Source organism: Aplidium turbinatum, chromosome 3 (assembly GCF_918807975.1).
Source record: "Aplidium turbinatum chromosome 3, kaAplTurb1.1, whole genome shotgun sequence".
Taxonomy (NCBI): domain Eukaryota; kingdom Metazoa; phylum Chordata; class Ascidiacea; order Aplousobranchia; family Polyclinidae; genus Aplidium; species Aplidium turbinatum.
The window spans coordinates 16,448,453-16,462,135 of record NC_137474.1 but is presented as its reverse complement, the minus strand read 5'-3'; the positions used below and the strand labels follow the sequence as shown (position 1 = coordinate 16,462,135).

General features: G+C 36.8%; 1 protein-coding gene across 1 annotated transcript in view; it reads right to left on the bottom strand.

Moving 5' to 3' along the window:
• The window catches only part of LOC145766201 (serine/threonine-protein kinase A-Raf-like), a 28,284-nt gene continuing 14,601 nt past the window's right edge, over positions 1 to 13,683 (bottom strand). The window contains exons 8-18 of the mRNA XM_082577864.1: positions 13,509 to 13,578; positions 11,114 to 11,215; positions 9,661 to 9,694; positions 5,729 to 5,808; positions 4,907 to 5,106; positions 4,283 to 4,459; positions 3,785 to 3,831; positions 3,268 to 3,395; positions 2,749 to 2,871; positions 2,295 to 2,429; positions 1 to 1,822 (exon numbers count right to left, since the gene is read on the bottom strand). Coding sequence (XP_082433990.1) covers positions 1,658 to 1,822; positions 2,295 to 2,429; positions 2,749 to 2,871; positions 3,268 to 3,395; positions 3,785 to 3,831; positions 4,283 to 4,459; positions 4,907 to 5,106; positions 5,729 to 5,808; positions 9,661 to 9,694; positions 11,114 to 11,215; positions 13,509 to 13,578 — 1,261 coding nt within the window. The 3' untranslated portion in view covers positions 1 to 1,657. The remainder of the gene's footprint in view (positions 1,823 to 2,294; positions 2,430 to 2,748; positions 2,872 to 3,267; positions 3,396 to 3,784; positions 3,832 to 4,282; positions 4,460 to 4,906; positions 5,107 to 5,728; positions 5,809 to 9,660; positions 9,695 to 11,113; positions 11,216 to 13,508; positions 13,579 to 13,683) is intronic.

Sequence of the window (13,683 nt, the reverse complement as noted above, 5' to 3'; positions counted from 1 at the left end):
CCGAAAAAGTAGCTATTATATTTGATAAACACATCATGTCGCCAAAGTAAATGTCATGCTCATTTTTACGCCACATTTTTGCCAAAGATACGAAATATAGAAACTTTCAGCCTGTGAAAATAGGTTTAATGTTATTTTTACATCGATTATTCGTTATTTGATGTAAAATAGATGAAAAACACAAAATGTTTGCTGAATAAGCACCAAACAAAAGCAAGAAAACATGAATAAAGTTCTATCATAGGCCTACTCTGTTATCAGTCCACATCATCCATGAGGGCATTCATGAACAACGACTTGTTTGGAAATCAGTCCTTTTTGTATTGATTCAACGTCTGTAGATGTTGAATGAATATAGAAAAAAATAATTTCCAGGGTGGGTTGAAATGCTGTTTTTTTCTTGATATAAAAATCTTCATAGGTAAAGAACACTAAACAAGGCAAAGAAACCTTATTCAGGGCTTAAAATACCTATAGCGGTCTGTTATGATCGATACGTTGAACACCAGGGCTGTGGAGTCGGGTGAAAAATATATGATCTCGACTTCAGTGTTGCATAATTTTTTTAAAGCTTTTGTCTTCATTTTTTTCTTATTAATTTCATTGAGTTGCGATCGAAATTGAAACGGTGACTTTTAGAAAAAATTGACTGAAACAAACACAGCTATTTTATGGTAAAGTTTGAAAGCAATACAGAAAACAAGAAACAGTGTTTAGAAAAAAGATTGAGAACAAAATGTTAATGTTCATTACTTCGTATCAAGTCAGAGTCAGCCTTCTTTTTAACGACTCCGGGACACGTCAAAATCCCTCCGACTCCGCAGCCCTGATCATAACAACGTTCTTATACAAGTTATCAAAGTGAGGAAACCCTCACGCACTGATTACGATGGATTAAAAGTAAACCTACCAGTGGAGAGTTCGGAATATGGATCCAAACCGAAACCTGGAATCAACGTTCTGGAATCTTCATTGAAATTCTGTTGAGTGCAAGTCTGCTGAAGGCAACCTACAGACGTTCAATGGAAAATGATTTCCAAACATCTTGAAGGTCGGGAAGCCGAGTTCGAAACCGTACCCGAGCACTTTTAATGGCTTTACAGTCAAATTCACAAAAAATTGAATAAATCTCGCGTCTGAGTAAAGTTTAAGGAAACAACTCGGGTAAAATGTTGGCAAAAAGTTTTATAAAACGTATTGAAATCAGTAACTAGAGCGATACGAACAATTCCACACAGCAAAATCCGTCATTTTTACATTGATTCAGACGTTGAATCAATGTAAAAACGGCGGAATTTTGCTATCTGGGAACGTAATTGGAATTATATCTCGCCGATACAAGGCAATGCTAAAACAACAGCAACAATAATAATATAATCGTAAAATGGCGCAATCAGTAATGGTCGGCAAATAGCTTCGTCATTGTTTTTCCGTTAAAAAAAACATGATTTTGCGTAAGGGTTGAATTGAGCATGCCAGGAATTTCGCAATTCGAAACAAATGTTATGATTTGGCACATTTACGTTAGAACAACGTAAAAACTACCACTGCGTCATCACAATGAAAGCAACAGTGACGTCTGACGTCTTTTTTATTCAATCAAGAAACTTGATGCTCCGGTTAGTCTAGCGCCACCTCGCAGACGGCAAATTGTGGATTACATATTGATCATAGTATACGAATTTTGCAAGTTTGTCGTCGTCTTTGAGGTCATGAAATCGTCCAAAGAAATCCCGGAGAAACGGTTAAGAAAGCCTGGATCTGACTGACTTCGCCAGATGCGGGGTAGGGCGCGGTAAATCTCGTCTAATGTCGTCCATATCTGATAAAAGTACATAAGTTACAATAACATTGTGAAGGAAATTGAAAATTAAATTTTACTGAAATAAGCCTAACCAATGGTAGAGAACAGATGAAGGCTGAAAGTTTATCAGTATAATGAAACTTTGCAAGACCACTTGCAATCAATACGTCGTGTTGCATTAGACAGACAAGAAAGAAAGATAATTTTCTTGCAAGCATTTTCAATAAAAAACATGAAGGTTTCAGTCTACTATGAAACGTATGAGCCACTTGCAAAATAACGTCACATAAATCAGTGAAACAAACTTAATAAAATAGATTCAAACTCAATCAAAAAATAAACAACCCAACTTGTAGATACTAAACCCATCTTTGGGTTCTTTACTTTTGGATTAGATTGACCGGGCGTTCCAACCATTTTGCTTCTAAGATTTAAACCAAGTTTAATAATTTGATTACCATAAAAAGTTAAACAGATAGCAATAAATAACCTGTGGAAAAAGCGGTCTTTCATCTCTGTTCTTTTGAATACAAGTTTGGATGAGAGTTTTACATGCACGCGGGGTGTCGCTGCGGAGGTGGTCGAGATTGGGAGTGAGGTAACCTCGTCCAACTTGAAAGAGAATCTGAAAAGTTTGAGTTTCGTTAAGCACACACCAGAAAGAATTAGCCACAATTTGATGTTTTATAACGCGATGTTATCAGTTGCAAGTCGCGAAGAATCGAAAGTTACGAAAAAGGACGAGACATCAAAAGTTATCGAGAGTCAACAGAGACTGAACGGGTGGCAAAAATTTTATCACATGTCACAATATTTACTTTCAGAGCGAAAAAGAAACTATTTGAAACGTGGCTTGATTGTTCAATGAAGACAAAAGAAATTTAGATTAGTTCTATCAAGCCACATGGTTTACACAAACTAAGCTACGTCATACGAGTACGCACCATATCCCTGTTTCCAATGTGGCTGTAGGGGAGAGTGCCGCTGGTCATCTCAAAAAGTACAACACCGAAAGCATAGACGTCAGATTGGAAGGTATAAGGATTGCCGTCAATCATACGGATCACCTGTTAGAAAGCATGTTCTTGTCAGATCACACCCAGACAGCAAATTCTGCCACTTTTTGTTTTCCGGGCACTAACACGAGAATACACATTGTGTTGCTCGCAGCGCTGTATAAAGCAGACAGCATCAGACCAGCCACATAGATACGCACTTCACATTCGCTATTTTTGGTAAATTAAAAGTTAGTTGAAGTAATGCTGTCTACTTCTTCGTTTGAGTAACTAGGGCTGCGTTTCCATCAAGTTAATACTGTTGTTCAACGATAAAGTAGTTACGTAAGTGGACACTAGATGTATTAGTACATACTTTAGCTTAATTTGCACCAGTAAAACATCTCATATTATTTAATTTAATGCCTGGTGAACAGCCTCATTCAATTTTCAGTAAGTGGACACTACCTCCGGTGCCATCCACAGTATGGAGCCAGTGGGCTGCATAAGCTGTTCAGAGCCAGACCATCTTGACTTAACAGTGGCCAGACCAAAGTCGCCTATCTTCACCGTGTAATCCTCAAGCAAAAAAATATCTGAGAGCCAGTTTAAGGAAAACAAAGCTAGAGAAGTTGGTGGATAAAAACAACTGTCATAGTATTAAGATATTGAATCGGTTCGGTTCGAGTGACACATGATAAAAGTGCCACAATGGCAAAAGCTGCGGTAGCTTTAGCAATTTTATTGTCGTTGGTTCAATGCAGAAGACAACAAGTGACACTTTGTTGGCATCACTTGTAGCATTTTGAGCATATTTGATAGTATATACAAAATACATTATTAAAGTATAATATACATTATACATTGGCGAGAGCTTCAAAGCACTAAATATTACAAAATTAGATGTAATAACATTCCTTTTTAGTAGAATGTACAAGCAATGTTACAGTCAGACATGGTTGAATTCACTCAAACGAAAGGATACTGTTAGATTTCATATCTCTGTGGATGATGCTTTTTGCATGGAGGTACCTGCGAACAAACAAAATAGGTGAAAGTATGTCACAAATAAAGAAGCAATTGCATGCAGACAACCAACGGGTCATGTCTCCGTTTGATGGCTTATAATATACACGCAAGGATATGTAGCACAAATATACCGACTTTGCAAAGCTAGCATGTTATTCCAAACATTAGGACTTTAAGTCTCTACAGGAGTTCGCACTTTAGAAATTTGTGCTTGTTGGTGGAGTGTAGCTTTTTTGTGACAACGTTTGTACTTACACGTATTTGCTTTCAACGCTGGTGAGGATGTTAACAACAAGGTTAGAAGTTGCCTTCAGAAATTAGTTGGGATACACGAGTTTGTCGTCAACGACAAAAAGTTATAAAATCAGCTCGATTCGATTTCATTCACAATACATGATTTACAATTGTAAAAGCTACGCAAGTCTCACCAGCCAAGCGTGCACATCTTACTTACTCCATTCCTTGAGCAGTTTGCTTGGCTATCTCCACTGTCTGCAGCATGTCGAATTTAGTGTCCAGAACATGCAAGTGCCTGTACAAGCTTGATCCATCGCACCACTGGGTTACAATACACAGCTGTTTTCTTATGGTATATCCCATGAAAAGTAGTATATTCAAATGTCGGGTTTTTCTGCAAAGAAAAAACATGCATTGATAATTACAAACCTGTAGCTTGTACTGCGATCGAGTTCGCACGGTCAACAAACAGCAACAATTCAACAATGAGAGATAAAGATTATGTCGGAAGAAGAATGGAAGTTGGAAAATGAAAGCGAGGAAGGCTAAAAAGAAGATGGAGAGACTGTGTGACAGAAAACCTTGGAACAGCATGAACGAAAGAAGAGGATGCTGTTGACAGAGTGATGCGGAGGACTGCAATCTGCAACGGTGACTCTACTTGAAGTGGAAATAAATTTCCTTATTTAATTTCTATCACTTTCCTTTATTATGGGGAGATTACATTCAAGATTAAAAAAACTGAGGATGAGCAATTCCACAAGTAAATCAAATACAAAATCGGCCATATTGTAGACTTAATGAGACCTCTTGCAAAGTAGCAACGCTTTCTGGTCCTAACCTAAGCACAGCGACTTCGTTCTTGAACTCTTGCAGCTGTGACGGGGTTGGGTTGGACACGTTGAGAACCTTAACAGCAACAATGCCATGCCATCTGCATCTATAAACGATCCCATAAGATCCGGACCCTATTTTGTCTCCCCACTCGATCTCTTCCTCGGGAACTTCCCAATCCTCGTTGGAATCCCGCCGTTGGGAATGCTGAAGTGATATAAAAGACAAAGTTACGAAACGGAAAAATGCACAATTTCTTACAACGTTCACACTTTTTCGAAGTGTTTTCGGACCAAATTCATACAAAATACTTAACAATAGGCGATGATATGACGTATATTTGGCTTTAAAATCCTGATGAGAACAGTCGATACTTGAAAAGTAGAAGCAAAATGTTGGTTTAATTGCATTCCACTTAATTCTACGATTTTCCTGATAGTATGATTTATTGATCTCAATAATGAATATTAAACGTGGTCATGTGTTGTACTGGAACTCAAACCATTTCTAGAAAACTGGTTTTATCGAATGATGAGAAATCGAATTGAATTTTTCACAAATCAAGTTCTTAAAAAGTTATTTTCGTTTTCTGATAAATGTAATTTAGAGAATCACAGTGTTGTGTATGTGACATGTGCTAAGTACATAAAAAGTTATTTATTTACTTTATTTCTTAAAAGTTACTTAACGCATAGAGTGAAGCCGTCATTAGAAAAACGTAGAGCGCTGTTCTTGCACGACTGTGGAAATTTATGGGTGTTCAAATGACAAGAAGTAAGATTTAGGGTAAACTTTTAAGTTTCTTGTTATGATTTAACAACTTCGTCACCTTGCCTCGATGAGACGGTGTCCTGTATTCCACCACCACAGGCGCAGGTAGACTCGAAGCAGCAGAGCTTTGTTGAAACCCTGGTAACAAAACCTTTCTCAACCGAAGTCGGTTTGGTCAAATACAGGTTATGATTTAAAAGAATTAGGAGGTACGGTAACTTCGTTTAATGCAAATCAGAATTTTAGTATTGAAATGATGGAAAACTTGTTCTGTTATTTACATTTCTAAGCAACCTATTAAGAGTGTATGAAAGCAACATATTAATAATTTTCTAAAAAATTCTATCTAAACACACGCTCCAAGCAAACGAGTCATTCCAAATCTACTTCATATTTGAAAAACAACACAGGCAAAATCAAAGAATTTTCGGTGCAAACTGAAATTAATCAAGGTAATCAGAGCAACCTTTGACGCGCTCTTCTTATTTGAATTACACAGAGAAATACATTTCATCAAATTACTACCAATTCCTCATTAAAGCATAAAATATCGAAGAGGTTACGATTCTCTTGTATTAACTAACTACACCACAGCTGCTAAAGCATCGACTACTGTATGCGTGAATTGACATGTTTTGTAGTGACGCTGGTCCATGATTAAACACTATAAACAGGATAATAATATGAATGAGTTGAGGAGAGCACAACTTTCGTGGATTGGCAGACAACCGAAGTTGTTCCAACAAAGATATCTTTCATTTTCTTGCCAGCCTAAACGACTAATTGTGTAGGAAATGCAGCTTTAAGCGGGACTCTGGAAAAACAGATACGAAACAGAAACCTTCGCTCCCAAGGTTCATGCTACATTGAGAAACAACATATAAGATGGTTAGATGAAATATAAACCGAAGAAAAAAAGTCGAGACGATTCATAAGGCGAGAAAGTAGGGTCTGCTACTATTCGGTGATGAGTCCGATTCGGTGAGTTCCTAACCTCTAACCCTAACCCCTAACCCTAAAACGGCAATGATAATTAGGCTACGGTACCCAACAATTTAAAAAAAAAAATTGAAAAAATCACCTAATAGAGACCGGACTCACCGAATCGGACTCACCGAAACGGGCCATTCCGGAGAAAGTATGTATCTGCAATTTTGCGTTGAAGATGGGAGATCCAATGACGCCACAAAATACGCGGCACAAATTCAACGAGAACAAAATGAATACCATGTGCTATTGTGCTTGCAAAGGTGGTGGTTGAAGAGCTATGATAGCTGGTACCCTTGACCGGGAACATGCAGTGGTTGCGTGTTTAACCTCCTCATTATTTTTACGAGGCAACAAGCAGGTTATTTTTGGCTTCTTGTCACCAAGGCATGGTTACCAAGAAAACCATCTTTAATGACTTTTCAAGTGTGAAGATCTCATGAAGTGAATTATATGCAAATCACAGCTTAAAGTGAACACCTGAACCAATTTTGATTTTCAGATACGTCATGAGTTTATCAAGTATTGAAAGTTATAATCAGGCATTTTTTTTGATTATTCATCCGTAGAAATACAGAATTTGTATCAAGGGCCGATGAAAGATAGTTCTGAAGAAAACAAGATTTTTGCAAAAGCTGACTGTACAACGATAACTTAACCTGTTGATAAATCACATTGAAGTCGATGAGAAAGTAAGTTTCTATTTCAAGGCTATTGACATGCTGCGAAACAGATTACGTACTGAAGCAATGGATGCCCAATCATTTCAAAGACGCTCCATTGAAGCTTTTCATAAAAGACGATCAACACTTTAAAGATATTTAAAATCTCAAACCACAATGGAAATATAAGAGCACTATATTTTGCGGATATCTTGCCATTAATTGAATATATTTGGTTTAAAAATTTCGTTAAATTCTTTAAAACGTTTGATCGCTTGCATGAAAAGAAAATATATGTTTTGAGATGATCAAAATGAATCGATTTTTCGATACAACTACTTTCAATTAAAAAAAAAACTCTATTTCATGGAGCATTAACTTCGGCTTATGATGGCAAATAAAAGATTTCTATCATGCAAGATTCAACCTTTGCAATCAAAATTATACCAAATTATCGATAATTAAATAGTAGTTGTTCTCGGGAAAAACAGCATTGCCGGTAAGACCAAAACATTACCGCGCTCAGAAAGTACACTGAATATTTTGAAACGATTTCTTTCTGAGATGTGTGGAGTTAAAATCTATTGCTGATAAATGAGCTGACGCCCTTCAAGAATAGTTAATTTTGAAAAATGAGCATTGATTCAAGCGATATATGAATGAATTCTCCATGGGAGAGGTGGGGTAATTAGATTGACCAATTTTCACAAGCAAGAATGGTTGTATATAGATTTCATGTGTTAATAATTTTTTACGGAGTGAATGGTGTTAAATCATTTCATCACAAAGCTTTGGTAGAGAGTTTGCTTTGTTGAACCATAGAGAAATAAAACGGAATATAGCGGGTTTACAAACGGGTAACAAACTGAACGAATGATACAATACTGATTACGAGTGAATTATGCGGTGGGAAACAGATCACGTGAGGTGTAAACTACAGGCATTTGACAAACAATTAGAACACACACAAAAGGACCCATGAGCCACAGGCGAATGCCTGTAGTTTACACCTCATATGATCTGTTTCCCACCGCATAATTCACTCGTAATCAGTCTTGTATCATTTGTTCAGTTTGTACTTTTCACTCCTAAGTGTCGTTGCAGTTATAGTCAAAGTCAAATTTATCTTACGTTTTTTAATTTTATGTATATTGCAAATTTATTTCCTAATGGACACACGTACAGTACGTGTCGAAAACGTTTGAGTTTATTTTAATTATGTTATATTTTTTGTGTGTGCGTAATAAAGTATGTTAAATCCGAAAGGTTACTCTGTTTTATTTCTCCATTTCATAAACTACCTCGATTGGACAAATCAAACTTTGAATCAAAACTATTGGGGTTAAAAAGCAAGGAATTAATCTTGAAGCAATGAACTAGTTTTGATTCAATGCCTATTGAAAATTTTGAAATGACATAAATTCAAAATTCTACAACACAAAACCCATCATTTATGAAGTGATTGTTTCACTTATATATAACTACATTAATTCAGTAAATTACTTTACAAAGCTACCAGTACGAACACACGGAAAAATAGTTTGAGCTTTTCGAATCAGTTACGGTAAGCTCACAACTTATATCTGATCAAGCACACTGCAAGCAAAGAATTGTATTTTTACGTCGATTCAAGGTTTGGCGAATGTAGCATAGATGCAACAATCAGTTTCCATCAAAATGATTCGAGGTTGGTCAATTTCTCAACAAACTCAAACTCTTCCAGGCTGAACAAGCCAGGCAAACAACTACCTTCTACTTTTCGTGAATGACGCTTCGCGCCCACACTAAGCCCCACTTTATTAAGGAATTCTAAGGAACTGGAATGGGGCAATCCGCCAACGGTGGGTGGAATGTTAACCACTGGGCGGCTCTCGTGAACATGTTGCCTCATGTTAACCACTTGGACGTCTGAAGGTGCAAGATATTTTAAGGCAAAATCATGAGAATTAGATTTCGAGAGAAACATGTTAAAAACTAAATCAAAATCTTGGACCTTTAGTGGCTGTTAATACAGGGGCAAATATATCCTTGTGAAGTTTGGTAAAATCGGATAACCTCTAACGTAGCTGATACCGAAAATAGACATCTCTATGTGTAAAGTAGATTACACCACGCATCGAACTGGAGTTTTTGAGTCTCAACTGGACTATGTATAAAGATTACCATCGCTGCAGGAACTTAAACGTTGATGATGTCATCCAATGTACAAATAGTTTAAACTTTTCTGTAACGATTATGACTTACCTTGTCAGCCGTTGATTACGGGATAGCAATTTAACAAAACATTTACAAGCAAGCAATTGATCTCGCCAATACAACAGATACGCCAACAATTACTTACCATGGATGTGGCCGGTAGGTGCGTACTTGTAATCCTGCATCATGAAGATAATTTCAATAAAAATCGTTGTTGGTTTTACATTGTTTAACTGATTAAATGATTAAAGCGGTGCAGTTGCTTGTCATGATTTGTCACACATTCGCAATTGTCGCTTTGAACATCTTTACTGTTGTAAAATCTAAGTGGAATTATAAATAAACAAAATCATAGTGTAAGCAATGTCACAAGCCTGTCTCGTATCGCATGAAGGACTTTCGAACACGTAATCCTCGTGAGAGGCTTCATGCAGAAAAGGGTCAAAGAAGCATGCAGAAGAAAATAGTTCAACAAGTCAAAGCTGACGATCTCAAATTTTAACAGTATGTACAGATACAACATAAAGTTTTATCTTTTAATTATCAGGCGTTTTTCTTTTTAGATGTATAAATGCCATACAATAGTGTAGAAAATGCATTTGTGTACCGGAGTATGCTAGAAGACAGTCGAATAAGACTGTGCAGCGTGCATTTGCGCAACGATTTAGAAGAAAAGGACCATTTCCTTTTACTCTGCACAAGCAACCTTCTTGTTCGAACTTTTTATGCCATGTCCAAATCTGCTTTCCATCTGGCCCCTTTCTTCTAAATCGTTGCGCAAATGGTCAAATTCGACTGTGTTCTACCATACTCCAGTAAAAAAAAAAGATTTTTCTACACTATTGTATGGCATTTCTACATCTAAAAACAAAAACGCCTGAAAATTAAAAGATAACATATTATGTTGTGTATGTACATGCTGTTAAAATTTGAGATCGTATAAACGATAGTTGGCAAAGTTACAAAACTATACAGTGTACAATGAAGTCAAATTTTTTGAAACACCCTGTATAAGTGTATAAAGTTATATTTTATAGATAAAGAAGAGCGGATCGTTCTGTATTAACTAAATTTCAAGTGACAACGTTAAAAAAATAAAAAAAGTGCACTGAAACATCATAATGTAGCATTTGACAACCACTGATGTGCACACGTGATCAAAAAAGAAAGTGGTGGCAAAAGGTAGTAGGTTTTACGGTATTCTTCACAGTTCCTTGAACATCCTCTGTGACAACAATCACCCTAGAGAGTCCCCAAAAAGACATGCAAGATTGCAAGTGGAAGTACATTACTCAAGCTGCATGGGACAATCAATGCATAATTGAAGAGACCTTAACTAACATGCAATTCAGACAATGCAGCCGTAAGTACCATCTTCCGTTCATAGCTCACAAACGCCCAGGCCCTATCCTTTTACTATCCCAAACATAAAGTAATTATGCTGGACTGCACATAGAGAGCTACTGACTTGACACATTCTGAGGAAAATTCAATCCTTATAGAAAAAGGACGTTACTCTTGAGCAATTTTTTGTTAATCAATGATCAAGTGATCAAGCTTAACGGGCAGAAGCTTTCTCAAACAAATAATTTACTTACGGAGGGGTGAGGATTGGCATCCCCAACATGGGGGGCAATGCTATGGACAAGCAGACTGGGTTGTGAGGTCGAACGCGGCCGGTGGTGAGACTGCAATTCGTTCTGACACGTAACAACAACAAGTTATTACACAACGACACTATAAAAACATCAATTTGTTCACAGTAAGTTGGTGTGGTCAAGATGTTGAACTTATTTCTGTACTTCTATTAAAACATATCCGCAATACAACACTTAAACTCAACATTTGGTCTTGATTATGCATTCCTGTTTCATCTCTTTGTCGAGTTGAAGCATAACTTGTCGCAAGGCCTTTCTCAAACAGCAAAATTCGTCATTTTCAAAATGTACACCTTTAAAATGGCGGATTTTGTTGTCTGGGTTGTGGCGGAAAATTTTTTCGGTAGCGCGCGGCCCATAAAGTTATGACTAAGGCAAGTAAAGTTAAGTTTTTTTCAGTAACTTATTAATATTACGGTGGGGTTTTAAGTAAGAGTTCTGGACACAAGGAGTAGGTTTCAAAATTCTAATTTGATAGGTCGATAAAAAGTCAATTTTTTTCGTTTAGTTAATTATAGGTCAATAAAGTCAATTTCATGCAGTTGACATGCCCAGTCCAAATGTTTTCTATCAAATGCTGAGCAAAACTGATACCAATAACTTTTTGTTCATCAATCTCCATCTGTGCTTCATTTAGCTTCTTAACAATAAAAAAACTACAAAACAATGACGACGTTTTTAAAATAATGGACATACAATAACCAGAAAGTAACCAGGAAGACACCGAAAGGCGTGCGGTCGATTGAGGAGTGGCTCCCCTTCGACTATAGCCCTTGATTTCTTTCATGATTATGAACAGTATACTGCTCTAGAGAGAAATTATTAGTTCTTTGTGCTACGACCTACTGAACTGAACATTACGTCATATTAATACTTTTGTTCTTAGTGAACGAGATGTTCGTTGTGGAGTTCGTTGCCTGCTAGTATAGTCTTCAGTCGTGCCTAATATATTCTGTTGAGAATTTTAATGTTTTTTTATTGAGTTACATCTTTTTTTTGGTTCAAGCAGACTTAATTTAAACATAAAATGCAAGAAACAATGGTTCATTAAGTCAAATTTTTGTTAGGTCAATAAAGTCAATTTTTTTTTAATATATATTTGGGCAAATAAAAATTTGCCCCAGTTAATATGACATTAAAATTGTCAGAAAAGTAGCACCTTCTAGCGACAATCGACATCTGTTATCGATTGGCACAGACACTAGTGATCACGCTGAGAGGTTGCTAAACGCTGCGAAAAAAATACTAAAAAAGTTTCTTGTCACACACTTCATATGGGAAAGTGGTTAACTGCGGTGTTTTGACCTCTACGCCTCACTAGTACAACGCTACTCGTGATAAAATTATTCCAATTGAAGCATGATCAAACCAAGAAGAGATGAATTTGAAAATAAAGATCCTCGTAACAAAAACCAGTCGCTACGGTGATTCCACATTGTGCAACCTGGACTGGATAAATATCCTTTAAATTGGTTCTTTGAATTAATGCATGCTCACATTCAGTTTGACCATTTGTATATTGTGGAGATTCGCAACTGAACCAAGCGCCATTTGAGTTTCATCGCTGAGCTTAATGAACACGGATTGCAGATCATCCCGTGATGTTGGGTGTAGTGTAGCCCACATTATTTCATTTTTGATTGCGACAACAGCCCAGCCAACAAATCAATTCCTTTTCAACATCAAAACGACTGACATGCTGGTTGGGACCACAGCAGGTTCATAGATGCGTGTGGCAAGTGCAAACCGAATGAGTGAATTGCAAAAAGCAAGTCATTACAGTGCAATTTGTAGATTGAAGTGACGATTTACGATTGCTAACGTTCACAAACATAAACACAACCAGATATTGTGATTTCAGTCGAGGTAGAATTGTGACAAGTTGAAATGTAAAATACATTGATTCCCATGATTTACAACCATATTTAGCATACGTCTAAACTGAAGACGTCTGTCATACGCTCCCTTCTCTTAAATAACTGAGATCACAGATTACCAATATGGTCCTGCATGCAAAAATTGAAGACTACACGTGACGATAAACGTACCACCCGACTACACCGAGAAAACCAATGAAAGATTATCATTGGTTGAAGTGTTGAGTTACTAGAATAGCAGATAGACTAACCATATTAACATACCAAATGAGTACACCAAGACACAAGTTGCGCTTGACGGTTTCGAAAAAATTATAATGGTTCTTTTTAATTGTGATGTAAAGAGTATTGTTCTTTAACAATACTTATTTAAGACATAATGGACATTTAGTTACGGTTCGTTACGTAAGCATTACAAAACAACATCTTTCGTTCTTTCAAGTGAGGAAGGTACTTACCGTGGGAGTCCACATTTCAGTGGGGGTATTTGGGGAGTCAGGAGATGGCGTTTGGGGTCGAATTTTCTCTCTAAAAATAGAAGTCGTGACACATACAACCACATGGTCTATAACTAAGATTACAAAATGGAATTGCTAACATTACATTGACGTACTGTAGAATAAATACAAACAG